The sequence below is a fragment of the Oncorhynchus nerka genome, linkage group LG8 (genome assembly GCF_034236695.1).
Source record: "Oncorhynchus nerka isolate Pitt River linkage group LG8, Oner_Uvic_2.0, whole genome shotgun sequence".
Lineage (NCBI taxonomy): Eukaryota > Metazoa > Chordata > Actinopteri > Salmoniformes > Salmonidae > Oncorhynchus > Oncorhynchus nerka.
In genome coordinates, this window is record NC_088403.1 from 55379874 (window position 1) to 55397344 (window position 17471).

Sequence of the window (17471 nt, forward strand, 5' to 3'; positions counted from 1 at the left end):
GGTGCAACGTGGCGTTGGTGGATGGAGCGAGACATGATGTCCCAGATGTGCTCAATTGGATTCAGGTCTGAGGAACGTGCGGGCCAGTCCATAGTATCAATGCCTTCCTCTTGCAGGAACTGCTGACACACTCCAGCCACATGAGGTCAAGCATTGTCTTATATTAGGAGGAACCCAGGGCCAACCGCACCAGCATATGGTCTCACAAGGGGTCTGAGGATCTCATCTCGGTACCTAATGGCAGTCAGGCTACCTCTGGCGAGCACATGGAGGGCTGTGCGGCCCCCCAAAGAAATGCCACCCCACACCATGACTGACCCACCGCCAAACCGGTCATGCTGGAGGATGTTGCAGGCAGCAGAATGTTCTCCACGGCATCTCCAGACTCTGTTACGTCTGTCACATGTGCTCAGTGTGAACCTGCTTTCATCTGTGAAGAGCACAAGGCGCCAGTGGCGAATTTGCCAATCTTGGTATTCTCTGGCAAATGCCAAACGTCCTGCACGGTGTTGGGCTGTAAGCACAAACCCCACCAGTAGACGTCGGGCCCTCATACCTACCACCCTCATGGAGTCTGTTTCTGACCGTTTGAGCAGACACATGCACATTTGTGGCCTGCTGGAGGTCATTTTGCAGGGCTCTGGCAGTGCTCCTCCTTGCACAAAGGCGGAGGTAGCGGTCCTGCTGCTGGGTTGTTGCCCTCCTACGGCCTCCTCCACGTCTCCTGATGTACTGGCCTGTCTCCTGGTAGTGCCTCCATGCTCTGGACACTACGCTGACAGACACAGCAAACCTTCTTGCCACAGCTCGCATTGATGTGCCATCCTGGATGAGCTGCACTACCTGAGGCACTTTGTGTGGGTTGTAGACTCCATCTCATGCTACCACTAGAGTGAAAGCACCGCCAGCATTCAAAAGTGACCAAAACATCAGCCAGGAAGCATAGGAACTGAGAAGGGGTCTGTGGTCACCACCTGCAGAACCACTCCTTTATTGGGGGTGTCTTGCTAATTGCCTATAATTTCCACCTGTTGTCTATTCCATTTGCACAACAGCATGTGAAATTTATTGTCAATCAGTGTTGCTTCCTAAGTGGACAGTTTGATTTCACAGAAGTGTGATTGACTTGGAGTTACATTGTGTTGTTTAAGTGTTCCCTTTATTTTTTTGAGCAGTGTATATACGCAGGTATGTGTAAGTGAGTGCTGTTTTTTGTTGTTGCTTTGTCTCTGTTGTTGTATCTCTTAATATGGGTGAAAATTGTGAAATTCCAATAAAAATACTGTTACAAAAATAAGCCATTTGGACATAGACTTGGCGCTCCGGTACCGCTTGCCGTGCGGAGAGAACCGTCTATTACTAGGGTGGCTGGAGTCTTTGACTATTTTTAGGGCCTTCTTCTGATACTGCCTGGTATAGAGGTCCTGGGTGGCAGGAAGCTTGGCCCCAGTGATGTACTGGACCGTACACACTACCCTCTGTAGTGCCTTGCGATCGGAGGCCGAGCAGTTGCCATTCCAGGCTTTGATGTAACCAGTCAGGATGCTCTCGATGGTGCAGCTGTAGAACCTTTTGAGAATCTGAGGACCCATGACAAATCTTTTCAGTCTCCTGAGGCTTTGTCGTGCCCTCTTCACGACTGTCCAAGTTACACTTTGGATGATGTATCAATACACCCAGTCACTACAAAGATACAGACGTCCTTCATAACTCAGTTGCCGGAAAGAAAGGAAACCGCTCAGGGATTTCACCATGAGGCCAATGTTGACTTTAAAACAGTTACAGAGTTTAATGGCTGTGATAGGAGAAAGCTAAGGATGAATCAAGAACATTGTAGTTACTCCACAATATTAGCCAAAATGACAGAGTGAAAAGAAAGAAGAAAGTAAAGAAGAAAAATATTCCAAAACATGCATCCTGTTTGCAATAAGGCACTAAAGTAAAACTGAAATAAATGTGGCAAATAAATTAACTTCATGTCCTGAATACAAAGCATTACGTTTGGAGAAAATCCAACACAACACATCACTGAGTACCACTCATATTTTCAAGCATGGTGGTGGCTGCATCATGTTATGGTATGCTTGTCATCTGCAACGACTAGGGAGTTTTTTAGGATAAAAAGAAACAGAATAGAGCTAAGCACAGGCAAAGTCCTAGAGGAAGATTCAGTTTGCATTCCAACAGACACTGGGAGACAAATTACCTTTCAGCAGGACAATAACCTAAAACACAAGGGCAAATATACACTGGAGTTGCTTACCAAGACGACATTGAACGTTCCTGATGAGTGGCCTAGTTACAGTTTTGATTTAAATAGGCTTGAAAATCTTAGAAATAAAAATAATAATGTGCAAATATTGTACAATCCAGGTATGCAAAGCTCTTAGAGACTTACCCAGAAGAGACTTACCCTTCAAGTTCCTTGGTGTCCACATTATCAACAAACTATCATGGTCCAAACACATCAAGACAGTTGTGAAGAGGGCACGACAATGCCCATTTCCCCTCAGGAGACTGAAAAGATTTGCCATTGGTCCTCAGATCATCAAAAGTTCTACAGCTGCACCATCGAGAGCATCCTGACTGGCTGCGTCAGCGCCTGGTATGGCAACTGCATTGTTGGTTAAGTGCTTGTAAGTAAGCATTTCACAGTAAGGTCTACACCTTTTGTATTCGGCGCATGTGACAAATATGATTTGATTTGATTGATTTGAAAGACTCACAGCTGTAATCGCTGCCAAAGGTGATTCTAACATGTATTGACACATGTAAATGAGATGTTTCTATATTTCGTTTTCAATAAATTTGCAAAAATGGCTACATTTTCACTTTGTCATTATGGGGTATTGTGTGTAGATTGGTAAAATGTTTTTATATTTAATCAATTTAATCAACAACAAAATGTTGAATAAGTGAAGGGGTATGAATACTTAAGGCACTGTAGAAATATATATATATACACATATATATATTTATTTTGGGGGGGTTGGGGTCCCCGTGGATGTTGGGGTGTCACTCACTGATCTGTTTCACCTGTCCTTGTGATTGTCTCCACCCCCTCCAGGTGTCGCTCATTTCCCCCGGTGTATTTATCCCTGTGTTTCCTGTCTCTCTGTGCCAGTTCGTCTTGTATGTTCAAGTCAACCAGCGTGTTTTTCCGTGTTCCTGCTTTTTCTATTCTATTTTTGCTAGTCCTCCCAGTTTTGACCCTTGCCTGTTTCTGGACTCTGTACCTGCCTGCCTGACCATTCTGCCTGCCTTGACCTCGAGCCTGCCCGCCACTCTGTACCTCCTGGACTCTGAACTGGTTTTGACCTTTTGCCTGTCCATGACCATTCTGTTGCCTACCCCTTTTGGTTAATAATAAATATCAAAGACTCAAACCATCTGCCTACCGTGTCCACATCTGGGTCTCGCCTTGTGCCCTTATACAGGGGCCCCCAGATAGTTTATGAACACGTCATAAGCAATGTCAAAATGCATGAAATTAGCTTCAATGGTTGACATTGGGCATGAAAAACAGTCCATCACCTCCTCTTTCTCAATTTTCAAATAGAAATGGGGTGTGCCTTTGGTGATTCATTGATGTGTCATTCCGGTCATGGTGTAGCTAGTTTGTTAGCTAAGCTAAGCTGAATGTGGCTAGCCAGTAACTCCTCCAGTATGTGTTGACTCATATCATATTCATCCATTTGTTTTGTTTTAAGCATGAAATGACTTGGTATGATCGTGTATTGATCAATTATACAGTTTAAACCGTCAACCTTTAAAGTAACTGTGCAATGTTTCCAGATATCTATGAAATACTACCTATAATTAATTACAATATATATGAAATAGTTTTCTTTACAAATGTGTTTATTAAGCATGTTAAAAAGCAGCTTTTCTGTGTTGGAAGGGTGTGGGTGTACCCCAACAACAGAATGGTGTGGCCTTATACCAGTCATTAAAACTATTCATGTGAGTAGACCGCTGATTAGCCAGCTCATCCTCCTCAGGAGGATTACATCATCCTCTATTTGGAAATAGCAATGATTTTTGTTTAGGATGAATCAACAACATTATTAACAGAATATTCACTTTTAAAAGTGAGACTTTCACTGGACAATTACTTTCAAACTCTCAGCTTCATGTCGAAATGTGAAGGGTAGCAGGAAAATTAATGTAAACTGCAACATTTTCTCTTATCCTCATTGAAAATGTTGAAAAAATAGTATGAGATGAGCTATAAAACAGAAACAAAAAAATCTGTGACCCATGGCAAAATGTGTAGAAAATAGAAATGCATGAAATTAGCTTTAAAGCGGCAACATTTTCTCTGACTCATGACAAAATGTGTGGAATAGCATTACAAAACTGCATTTTTTTCTCTCTGCCCTAAGGCAAAATGTCTTGAAATGCAGGAAGTTAACTGTTATCACAAAAATAAATCTGTTTGGAGGGTGGCCTTCCACTTATTCTTCCACTTATACTGTTTTCAAAATACCCATTCAGATACTCCTCAAAATACCTGTCCATATACCCCTCAAAATACTCCTCAAGAGAGGCATAATAAGTAATGTCAAACTGAGTAGAATTGCAGGAAATACATTATTAAAAGTTTTTTTAAATTCAGGGGGAAGACTCCTAAACCACAATTTCACATTGTGATTTATCAGCTCTTGTTCTAAATTTTGCACACACCATCATCCCGGATACTTATAGGGCAGCCGGGTGTGGGGAAGCAGGGGGGCGTCATGCTGGCCACACACACACATACTTACAGTTAAACACACACACAATCACACACATTTGGGTGGAGGAGTCTAGAATGAGTCGACCGCACACGCACACACAAACACACACTGGTAATGACCAGCGGTACCACGAGTTGTGTCTCCATAGCTCTGTGATAATTAAGGTAATCAGTGCTGCCTATCTAGTCTCTGCCCCTGTTGACAGACTCCCGGGCGGGCCTAGCAGGGCCACATTCAGCCCCGTCAGTTGATTTTTTTGCATGGAGATCTATCAGCATGGCTCTACGTTAGGTTATTTGTAGTGGTCCCGAAATAGAAATAATTAAGACATGGGCGGGAAAAGAGGAAAAGTGAAAACGTGTCAGACCACGCATACACTCCATGCAAGGCCCTTAGACCCCCTCCTCCATCTCCTTCTGTCCTTCCCTCCCTCCTTCACTGTCTTCCCTTTGTTTCATACTCCTCTGTGTGTATGGACAGAGTGTGTGGGTGGTTGGAGGTCGCAATCCAATGCTGAAATTAGGCGAGACGAGGTAGTCAGGTTTTCCAGTTGGCCACACACACAGCATAGACATCCATCTGATCTGATGCTATCACTCACTGTGCCTGTCTGTCTGTCTGTCCGTCTGTCTTCTCAAAGTACTGACCAGGTGATGGCTTATGTGTAAGTCTAAGATGGAGAAATCTACAAGTGATTGATAGTTCTCGATGATTCATGTCCCTCAGAACACTATTATCATATAGTATCCTATAGTAAAGATAACACAGGAAAACCCAATAGCCTACAGCTGTTCAGAGTACTGTATTATGTCAAGATGAAGATGTCCTTTCTAATGTCTTCCCTATGTGAAATATAAGATATGCAGATAAGGATATAAAGAAAACATGACATCTTTACCAATCTTATCTCGATAAGCACAAACAGATGAAAACCAGTCTGAACCAGTTGGAACTAGTGTAAACAATGAACTGTAGCATCCCATCCCCAATGATGGCCTAATCATTACCTCATCTTTCTTCCTTAGTCCAGAGGAAGGTGGAGGGTGGAAGTGGTGGAGTGGTGTGTGTGCGTGCGTGTGTATGAGTGTGTGCATGCGTGTGTGTACATATGCGTGCATGTTGGTGCGCGTATGTGCAATTATCTAAAGTCCTGAACCGCCTAAAAGCTTTGACCCCAAGTTCAGCCATGGCGAGGCCGGGCATGAGATATATGAGATATAATTGTCACGTCTGAAGTCCCATAGTCTCCCACACACCCCCCTTCATCCTACTCCAATATAAACCCACCCCAACCACATGCCTACAAATACCCTTAACACCAGCAGTCTGCAGAGAAGTCAGAAGCCAACAATCCAGAGGAACTAAATCATTTGCACCAACTAACTTCACAGAACAGATAAGTCTTAAGGTGAGTACATCTTTGATTGCACTCTTTCGTTGACATTGTGGAAAATCTTTACATGCGTTTTTTTCACGAGAACGTTTTTGTGTGGTATCAGAATTTGAGCTACTTCAGTATATTTGTATTGTGTTACCTATTTCGCAACACATCAAGTCAACAAAAGAATGATGATCATCATCTAATAAACTGATGAATGTCTAAAATATAATATTTTCTGTCTGCCATACAGATGCTTTACTCAAGGTGTGTGTTAGCTGTCCTGGGACTTTACCTGATGTTGGGAGACTTGTCTGCCTTCCTGCTGCCTGATATGCTGAGACAGAAACGGGTAAGGAAGTTACACATGCTCAGTGGATTTTCTTAAACAGTTTAAACATGGATAGTGGCAAAAATATCCTTCATCTTGGAAACACCATGATGCCATTCTTGTATTGCTTTCATAGATAGATGCTCTTTTGTGTGACTGGTGCATCTACTTCAATGAAAATAACAAGGTTTCAAATAAATACAGATTGGTCATTTTATACAAACTGCATTGTCATATGCTGCTTGTCTGAAAATAACCCCCCCCCCCCCATGTCCACAGGACGTCAATTGGCTGGACCAAGAGTTCTTCCCACACCTGTCTGAGGTCTCTAACCTCGCCAACCTTTCGCCACCCGGAGACGCTGGTGAGATGACCCGGGATTGGGAAGAAAGTAGTTTCCAGTCTGCCACCTTCCTCGCCCCTCTGGAACGCATATCCACCTCCGGGGAACGCATCTCTGTCCATCATCACAACCACCACCGTCGCAAACCCAAGGACAAGAGGTGAGAGACTGGAGCAGTGGGCGATGATGTAACAACGTTGAGACAAGGAGTATCCGCTGATGTAATATAGTAACGTTGTAGCGCTATATTAGTGCTGTGTACTTGCATCACTTTAGCTCCCAAAGAAACAAGTCCAGTCTGAGTTATGTAAGATCTTTCTCTTCCTGTCACTCCAGGAGGAAGGCAACAGTTCCTCTGGATTCTATTGGAAGCGGCCTTATGTCCAACCAGCGTAGCAGAAAGGTGAGAGCACAGAACAAGGAGGGATAGCCTGACCATCTGTTTATTAGGATGTTTGTCCAGAATGTGAACCAGCTAATGTGTATCTGTTTGTCTTGCAGGATGAACCAGAAGGCTGAATGAAGGAGCAACAATAACAGCTTCCAACCCCTTCAGTCTCATCCAATATTAACTTTACTGTCTTACAGTCAATCCAAATCCAATTAGTTGATTGTTTTGTAAAGATGCACTCCCACAAATATGTTATAACTATTTATTTATATTTAAGATGCTGTACTAGTGTACTAACCTGCTTAGATGTTTGGGACTCATCCCCCTCTAGTGGTTCTGTAAGTATGTACAATGACAAACACATCATGTGTGCCTAACTTCAATAAAATGCATTCCTTACAATATATTAATCTACTTTGCATATATTGGAAAGATAAGATACAACACAGGTGCTCCCCCAAAAAAGAAACATTTTTATTTTTCAAGCTACAGTTAAAGAAAAACAATATCAGATGCCGAAAATATAGCATTTGCTTGGCTCTTTTCCCCTCTCTTTTCACTTTCACATATGTACAGTCATCGAAGAACAGGGTATATACAGAAAATCGAAGGGAAAGATGGTGGTGAGAGTGCATTTGCTTTTTGGGGACTAAACATGACTCTCCCACCAACAAAAACAGGTAAAACCTACCAACATAAACTGCCACGAGTCCACGACTCCGATATCAACTGATTTTTCTGTACACTACAAACAGTCAACTTTGTTTTTCGAATGAGAAGATCATGAGTGGAAGAGATTTGTATGCTATTCTGATTAGGGAGCAATGTCAACCAGCATTTTCTGAAAAGTTAACCAAAAAACAATAACATGAAAAAAACAAAAAAACGTTTTACAACCATTCATGCAAAAAGATGTTAGAGCCACTTCGACAAGGTAAACTTTCCCACCACGACAGTTCACAACAATGACATATTTCCAAACCAGAAGTATCTTGATGAAAAACAACATACACACAAAATGTAAATAAAAACAAAACAAGCATTATAGATTGAATTTGAAGGCTGTAGCCATGTCAAACCGTAACCAAAAGGGCAGTCATAGGACGCCATTGTCATGCTGAGGGAACTCAAAGTTATGAAGCTGTGCTATAGCAGATGTCTGTTGACAAAAAACAGAAAGGGCAAATAAATCAATAAATACTTCTGGATATGGGCTGCATCAAAAACACTTTACAGCACAGCCCTCAGTTTGAGTTACAGTCTCTTCGCAGTTGCTGAAACTAAAGAAATTAACTTTCCAATGAAAAATAACACCTCAAAGGGGTGTTTGGTTTGGGCTCGCCTTTTAAAACGTGCACTCTCGTCGCACCAACTGTCTTTGCATATGTCAATGGAATAGATTCAACATTTCAGATTTCATCTGGTATTTGTTAGACTCTGAAAACATCCAATGAGAGACATCTCATAGGGGCTTAACACTCAGTGATAAGGTACTGAGTGTTATATTAGACAAAGAAATTCATAAACAATCGCAAATCGAAAGCTTACACGAGAAAAAAGTAGCTACAAAAACAATCAAATAAAACGAGAGCTGCCCTTCTAACACTAAAAAGAGAAACTTAAGGACAAAAATAATCAGGAGTATCAGTTTTCTTTTCAGAGAAAGAAGGGGGTTGTGCCTGTGTCATGGTGTAGCAGTCGCATTGCATTGATTACTGGTTGCAGAGGGTCTCACAATAGTTAATGTACCATTATAAAATACTAGCTTTTTTCCTTGAACGTTGACAGACAGAAAAGTTGTCCATCAATGTCCTAAATAAATAATTCTCTATAACTTGTCATGCACCTTATGCTATGACCTTAACATGAAAACCAGGAGATGGATATCTGTTTGGGAGTCTAACATTCCAATGAAAAAATCTCAATTTAGTAAGAATACTGAGCAAGAGAAGCATATCTATTTGTATGTTACAGATAATAAAGAGATCTCCCCCCAATGTCTTCCTGTTTTAGCCCAGTTTTCACAAAGGCAGAAAGTGACAAAGAACCTACATGAATAAGTGAGGATAGTGATTGTCAAAAAATAACACCAAGAAAACTAACGATACAGTTGCTGTCCAGGTGAGGATTAACAATCAGCTGCAGGCATCGCAGAAAAGAACATGGATGTTGTAGTGGAACACAGAAAATAGGGTAGATTGAAAAGGGATATAGGAGGGATATAGTCCCTCCCACCCCCTCTCTCTTTAGGGATCTTTCTTTTGCCCCGACCGTCGAGTGTCCCTGCACTTGTGGCAGTAAAAGATGTCAGGGACGTTGGACTTCTTGATCTTGGCGCACGACAGATGGACCCACACGCCGCACTGGTTGCACTCGATCATGGGTCGACCTGCAAACGGCTTGCCGCAGTAACAGGTGATTAAGTCCCAAGAGTCGTCACCTGTGTGAGGAAGGAGGGAGAGAAAAAAAAGAGGTAAGAGGGGGCATATCATAGTGGGACAAGTAGCATTGGGTTCAGTGGGCACCTAACAGGGGCAAATGTTTTCAAAGAGAAGAGGAACTTCAACTGTTGTTTTTGTTGAGGTTTTATTTTATGGGCTCCGAATTACTTATTTACTTAGAAACTACATGAACAGAGTAATTACATAGTTATTATCCATTCATTATTTATTGGTTACATGATGACTCAAGCTCCAGAAAGTACCAATCGTTACCAAGTTGTTTCTCATTAAATACAATGTTTCCCCTGACGTGATTCCTTATTCTACATGACAGAGGCATGCTTGTTCAACATTACATTTTTTTTTTTTATCTGAAGCACAAAACATTGTGTCCTGCTGAACACACCCCAGGTATGAGCCTCTGGTTTAGAACTCACGGAACAGACTAGTGCATTAACATTGATTAATTACATGCCAAGCATATTACCAGCCATCACTGCAGCCATAGACTGACACTGAAGTGATGCATCTTGTGTGAGGAGATTACTGCACTCGCGTTTACAACTTGTCAACGGCGTGGTCAGTATGAAATGACTTACCCGACTCCACCATGATGTCCTCATCAGCGATCCAGGTCTCGCCTTCACTCGAGCTCATTTCTGCCTCCCGGTTGGACTCCTCCACCTGAATCTTAGCCAGCCCCTGCATTCCTGGTGAGGAGACCCCGTGCCCTGTCAGGTCATCTCGGACCAGGCGCTCCCCGGGATGGGCATGGCCCGTCTCAGAGTCTGTCTCACTTTGGGTGGCCGAGCTCTTAAGCTTTTTGAGGGCTTTGGCCTGTTTAGGGTTTTTGCTGCGCTTGATACGGGCCCTCTTCTCCCCGCCGCTACTCCCGCTTTCACCCCCGCCGCCAATGGCAGAACCCATCGACAACTTTTTTAGCTTTTTGTCCTTCTTGCGCTCTGCCTTGCTGCCTGCCTGGCTGTCGTACAGGGAGTCTTTCAGGCGCATCTTGTCCAGCAGGGAGCTGTCGGAGTGCATCCGGCGCATACTCTTGCCCTTGTTGGCGCGGGCCTTGCGGACAAACGTGTGGATGGTGTGCAGATCGTTGCCGCCGTCTCCCCAGCTGGCCCCCAAGGAGCTAGCGCCGCCTCCTTCACCACCACCCCCGCTTTCCCCTGACGCCCCTGAGCTGTGCGGGGAGCTGGAGGACGCTGGCGACCATGGACCTTCCTACACAGCCACAGGTGTAGCAGAAGAAAAATAAAGAAAACAGTACAGGACCAACAATAATTGATGCATAGGGTCATAAATGTTTAAAAATGTGGTAAGTTCTCAAACCCTATTAAAAGACACACACACCATCAATAATGGGGTAACTTGATGTCCTGGTGTGCCTAGTTATCCTACCTCTTTAGGATTGGGGATATAGCCTGCATATGCCAAGACAAAGTTGCAGAACTTGTTAAAGTCTTCTACGGTCCTCTTTCTCCTCTCTGGAGGCTAAAGAGATCAAAACAATGGCATTCACACAAATTAGCGAAGCTAATTAGTCATGCATACAACACCCAAAAAATTGTGAACAGGATCAGAAGGGGGGATTAAAGTAAACGTCACATCAGAAGTCCATTTACCAGAGTATCCGTTTTGCACTTCAATAACGAATCTGTGGGAGAAAACAATATTACTATACTATAATCTGTTCAACTTGTAAACAAAGTCATTACGTATAAAAACAAATACTTCATTATCTCCACTAATCCATCGGCAGTCAAGTATTGTTAGCTGCTAGCTTGCTGTTTGTCTATTTTTGTTCGGCCTTGCGATGTATCTATTCTAGAGAATATAACGATAACTAGCTAACATTAGCAATGAAGCATGCAATGAAACAACAACCAGGCAATGATTCAAAACGCCAAGTCTGCAACCTAACGTAGCAGAGGGGCATTTCTATTCTAAAAGTAGCAAACTAGCTAAGTTGATGTCTAGCCTCGTGCTGCAACGTCAGTCAACAAGGATAACGTATTGCCTTTTTAGCTAGCCTAGCGTTTAGTTGTCTAAAAATGTGAATACCTTCTCTGCTCACAAACTAGCCAACTACCGCCAACAACGTTGTCGTGGTAGTTTCTACCAACGGGTGACGCAAAGTGAATACGGTTTATGTTATCCACGGTTGGCTATGTTGGCTAACAGTAGCTCGTTAACAAACGTGAAACATGCATTGTGAGCCAACATTAGCTCACGGCTGCGATGGCGTGGAAGCCTCCCGAATTTTGAACATGGCTAGGTAGCTAACAGCATTTGGCTAACTAGTTACAGTAGCTTGTTAACCAACGAGCACTGTTTGCTAGCTAACGTTAGCTATTCAAGACATGTTAACGTTAGCTTGCTGGCAAAGCAACAGACATTATGGCTCCATTTGCTTAGCACAAACTTCTAGTTAGCTAGCCAGCGGTTAACATACCATTAGCTACCAATGGCATGGTTAGTTAACAAACATGTGCTAACTAGGTACAGTAGTATATATATATATATAGTTATCGTTACTGCATAAAAAAGATAACTATGTGTATATAACTATGCAAGCTAATTGACGTTCTCGACTGTTAGTAGAGATGTAACAAACTTCGCTAACTAGTAAACTGCCAGGTAATGTTAACGTTGGATAGCGTTAGTTCGCTAGCCAACTAGCATGGCGATTGAACAACCAACAGTTGCTTCACTGAAGGAGGATTTTTAACAAAACCGAGAATGTCTGCCAACTAGCAATGAACTCAATATCAATGTACTATGTGAACTGACACTTTTAAACGTACCTTGGTGTTCAGACATTATTTCAAGCATTGTCGCCTCAGCAACAAGGCCCGTGATGGTAGCTACCAGGTAGCTAACAGCGTCTGTGCTTTTCTCCTGACTTGACTACTGACTGTGCGGGAGAAGCCCTAGCCAAGAACGGAGTAGTCAACACCACTCTTCGAAGACAAGCGAATTTATTTGAGTTTTTTGGCTGGTTTTCTGGATAGCTTAGCCGGCAATGTACCGGGCTAACCAACAAAAAAATGCAACAATAATTCCGATTAGCCCGATTAACAAGATAGCTAGCTAGCTAATTGCTAATTTCTTCGTCACAGCAGCTATTGCATACATAATCCTGGCAATAAAACTACTTTAGTTAACTAACGAGCTAAGTCACCGGAGAAAAACTGCAGCAGGTGCATCCATTGTATAGGACAAAAGCATTCAGGTAACATATTTTTTAGATGAAGTTGACGTTGTTCCATAACACGAGCAACAATCGACAAGAGTTTAACTAAATATACGTCTACTCCGTCTAGCCCCTTGCGCGCCTCCTCGAGCCATCAGCGATGTCAACTGATTGCAGAAGCCCCTTGTGGTTGCCACAACGCAGTGACAGCTCTGCGCTTTGCTGGGTAGTGTAGTTTAATGTGTGTATATTCTTCTTAATGAGGACGGACGATAAATCCCTAAAACTACTCTACCCATGTGCCATTGCACCTACCTGAGGTTTATTTGTATCTAACTCAGTGGTCTGTAAAGCAAACATGTAAAAATGGTTTATTGCACCAAATACAACCACCACACTATCCAATGTCAGTAAGACCACAGTGTCGTTTCACTAAGATTGTAATGCCTGTTCTCCGAGCATTATCTGCAAGAAAATGTGGTCAAATAGAATTCTAAACTTTTGACAGTTAACAATGACCCTTACTGAATCAATTTCAATGTCAGAAAACATGCGCAAAGAAAAACAAATTGTCTGCATCTACCATAAGAACCTTCATTAGGCCCCTGCAGGGACCATCAGAGGGGTATATATAAAGTAGTATCAACGAGTTAACTTAGATACGTATTTTTGGTTGTTGAGTCAGTTAGACTATGCGCATTTCAAGGTTATCTTTCAGGCAGGCTTGTATAAATCATGTAAGAATCAAGTTTAATTTACTACATTAATGATGTCATGACCAAAATATAGACAAGAACGGCATCATGCTCAGGCGCAAGCGCGAAGGGGGATACAAACCGGATGCTTATGGAGCATTGAATTTTCCCTGGCACGAGCTGCGTGACTTGTACATGGAATACAATCGTACAACTTCATTATTCTCCTAAACGCAAATTTCGGTGCTCCATCTATGTCCAACTGACAAACGCTTGTCATGAGAATTGTCGTCAGATTTGTAGGGCAGCATCAATATTTGAAGGCGGATGAAGAGGAATCACACGTAATAACCGACACTCTTGCTACAACGTTAGCTAACTACCTGGGCAGCTAGGAAGCCTGTAACGTTAATATGTTGTTGGAAGTTTTGCAAGGAACAGAAGCGGGAGGATTCATTTTGATACAAGGTAAATATACTTGCTGATGGTAAACTCGTCATTGTTTTCAGGAACACAGACATTATCTAACTGACTTACTTTTTTTGCCTTTGCGTTACTTTGACAGATTCTGTGAATTACTGTGGTCGACACCTCCTGAAAAGCTGCATCAATACAGCACTTAAACGGTAAATAACTTCGCCGTGACATGAACGTTTCCGCTGTTATCTAGTTCGTATTCATTTAGTTTGTGTGCGCTAATGTCATACCAATATATTGTGTTTCAGGGAAGAAGTGGTCCATGTATTGGGGTTTGAAGTTAGTCAAGAGGAACTCAATGATGGACTGGACAAAACATCTGCACAGAGGTGACTATAAACAAATAAGAAACTCCCTTTAGATGGGAGTCAACACAACAAGCAGATTTCTTGAGATCAAGCGTTAACTTGCTCATGTTTTCCCCGACTTTGAATATAGGCTGCACTTTCACAATGCCTACTCTGACCCTCTCGGCTGGACCGGTAATTCACCGTTTACGGTCCACCAGTTTACCCTAGAGGACATCGGCACTCTTCTCAAACAAACACCTCAGGCCAAAGCAGTGACACTTGTCATTGACTCTCTGTCATGGATTTTGAGGCATCACGACCCTGCTGCTATCTGCCAGAAACTTCAGGCTCTCAAAAAAGGTTTGTCATGGTATTTATAAACACTGTCTTTCTGACTTGACCAGCTCTGTTTTTATTTCAGCGCTGCAGAAAGAGGTTAGCTAAGTTTCTCCAATTGCATCTATATTTGATGCCATGTTGTACATTGAAGTCAGTGAAATTGTTAGGCTCCGGTTCAGTTCAGGCTCCACTTTATTCACTCGTCTTTAGGTGGAGTTGTGAGAGCTGTAATTGGTCTGCTGCACTCAGACCTGCATCAGCGAGGCACTGTGGGAAGCATATGCCACTTGGCTACCTCAGTCATCACTGTGGCCCCAGGGACCAGAGGACTAGGGGCCTTCGCCAAAATAACAAGACGCACCAAGTCGGGCAAGCTTATGCAAGATGTAAGAGCAGTGGAGCATGGAGTGCTGCTGGTTTGAATTGAAGAATTTAACTGTCTTAGCCATTTTCTGCTGATTGAAGTGCTGTGTGTCTGTTAACAGGAGGAGATATTCAGCATCAATGAGGACCTGACAGTTACAATACAGAGCAAACGCAGTCATCCTGGAAGCACACCGATGAATACAGACGAATCTGAGGTAGCACACCTGTATTGATTCCTGACATGCACAATGTGAGAATGATAAGGAAAAAGTCAATGGTATTGTATTATTCTCTTGTTTTCCCCAGGTGGATCCGACAGCCAACCTGACCTTTAACCTGCGCCTGTCTGATACACAGAGAGAGGCCAAAGAAAAACTGCCGCTTCCCTTCGTCTTCAGTAAAGAGAAGTGAGATTTTGTTTTCTGCCATGCCTTTTCTATCCATGCTGTCTTGCTACTGTCTGATGTGTTTTATCGAACTCTCCCCATTTGTCTTCTTCCAGGAAGTCAGCACTTCTGCACCCGGGCACCGGTTCAGGACGGATCCTTTACGAGCCTGATGCCAATGATGATTATGACCAGGAGGATCCTGATGACGACCTTGATGTCTAGAGGACAGGCTACTAGCCATGTAGGGCACAGCTCCTTGCAGTTAATGCCACTTTTGGACAATAATAGCCTGGGTTCCTGCCTGAGATATTTATTTTACTTTCCCAGGGGAGATTTAAATGAAAGTTTAACAAAATACCAGGCTTACCGAATGCCAGTTTTTGCAGTGGAGGAAGTTTATTAGGGTGGAGTCTGTAAGTATAGGAGATATATTGCTTGTTACAACAATCAATTCAGGAAAATTTCAGCGGAGGACAGAATGACGCTGAGATCAGATGCCTACAGCAGGTCTCTGTTTAAATAAAGGCTACTGTTTGCAGTTTGTCTGTATATTTTCTAACAATTTAGTTATTCTTTTGTAATGAAAATCCCTATACTATCACATTTGTATTGTCTCAAATTGACACCTTTTTTTACAGAATGCTTACAGTTTCTACTGCAAACCACTGGTGTGTGAGCTTGAGTCTGTGGCCCTATTGTTTGGTTTTACGCATGTCTAGTCAGACCCAACACATTAGCCACATGAACTCACATAGACTTATGAATAATGATGAAATAGTTCCTGTAGTTTGTTGCTACTTTTAGGCCTTTAAAGGAGCAACTGAGTACTTGTGATGGCCCTCAACGATGCAAGTGTATACCAACTTAATAATGGTCAATAAAAGCTTGGCCCTAGTCTACTCTAAAAACAATCAACAACATCACTGGCATGGAATAGTCAGCAATGAATATACATGAATACAACTTGAATAGCTTGGCTGGACTTCTACGTCATCATCAGAGTTCAGTGTGTCAAATCGGAGGACATGCTGTCCGGTCCTCTGGCAGTCTCTATGGGGGTGCCACTGGGTTTAATTCTCGGGCCGACTCTTCTCTGTATATATCAATGATGTTGCTCTTGCTGCGGGTGATTCCCTGATCCACCTCTACGCAGACGACACCATTCTGTATACTTCCGGCCCGTCCTTGGACACTGCTATCTAACCTCCAAACGAGCTTCAATGCCATACAACACTCCTTCTGTGGCCTCCAACTGCTCTTAAATGCAAGTAAAACCAAATGCATACTTTTCAACCGTTCGCTGCCTGCACCCGCACTCCCGACTAGTATCACCACCCTGGATGGTTCCGACCTAGAATATGTGGACATCTATAAGTATCTAGGTGTCTGGCTAGACTGTAAACTCTCCTTCCAGACTCATATTAAACATCTCCAATCTAGAATCGCTTTCAACAAAGCCTCTTTCACTCATGCCGCCAAACCCTAGTAAAACTGACTATCCTACCGATTGGCGACTTCATCTACAAAATAGCTTCCAATACTCTACTCAGCAAACTGGATGCAGTTTATCATAGTGCCATCCGTTTTGTTACTAAAGCACCTTATACCACCCACCACTGCGACCTGTATGTTCTAGTCGGCTGGCCCTCGCTACATATTCGTCGCCAGACCCACTGGCTCCAGGTCATCTACAAGTCCATGCTAGGTAAAGCTCCGCCTTATCTCAGTTCACTGGTCACGATGGCAACACCCACCCGTAGCACACGCTCCAGCAGGTTTATCTCACTGATCATCCCTAAAGCCAACACCTCATTTGGCTGCCTTTCGTTCCAGTTCTCTGCTGCCTGTGACTGGAACGAATTGCAAAAATCGCTGAAGTTGGAGACTTTTATCTCCCTCACCAACTTCAAACATCTGCTATCTGAGCAGCTAACCGATCGCTGCAGCTGTACATAGTCTATCGGTAAATAGCCCACCCAATTTTACCTACCTCATCCCCATACTGTTTATATTTATTTACTTTTCTGCTCTTTTGCACCTATATCTATACCTGTACATGACCATCTGATCATTTATCACTCCAGTGT

At 42.9% G+C, this 17471-nt stretch overlaps 2 protein-coding genes across 3 annotated transcripts; one reads left to right on the forward strand and one right to left on the reverse strand.

Moving 5' to 3' along the window:
• Positions 1–7635: 7635 nt before the first annotated feature.
• Positions 7636–13005, reverse strand: LOC115133612 (PHD finger protein 23B-like). 2 transcript variants are annotated; one of them, XM_029667034.1, is made up of 5 exons: positions 12440–13005; positions 11258–11289; positions 11034–11126; positions 10223–10856; positions 7636–9622 (listed from the first exon to the last, which is right to left on the reverse strand). In XM_029667034.1, exons 1-5 carry the CDS (start codon positions 12465–12467, stop codon positions 9429–9431), a joined length of 981 nt encoding a protein of 326 aa, XP_029522894.1. In that variant the 5' UTR covers positions 12468–13005; the 3' UTR covers positions 7636–9428. The 2 variants fall into 2 exon arrangements, with proteins under 2 accessions (XP_029522894.1, XP_029522895.1); XM_029667035.2 differs by lacking the exons at positions 11258–11289; positions 12440–13005 and having other exon boundaries at positions 10986–11070.
• A 639-nt stretch (positions 13006–13644) lies between these two features.
• On the forward strand, positions 13645–15922 carry elp5 (elongator acetyltransferase complex subunit 5). The gene is made up of 8 exons (XM_029667036.2): positions 13645–13991; positions 14089–14149; positions 14249–14329; positions 14439–14650; positions 14840–15015; positions 15115–15210; positions 15302–15402; positions 15498–15922. Exons 1-8 carry the CDS (start codon positions 13937–13939, stop codon positions 15604–15606), a joined length of 891 nt encoding a protein of 296 aa, XP_029522896.1. The 5' UTR covers positions 13645–13936; the 3' UTR covers positions 15607–15922.
• The last annotated feature ends 1549 nt before the right edge of the window (positions 15923–17471 follow it).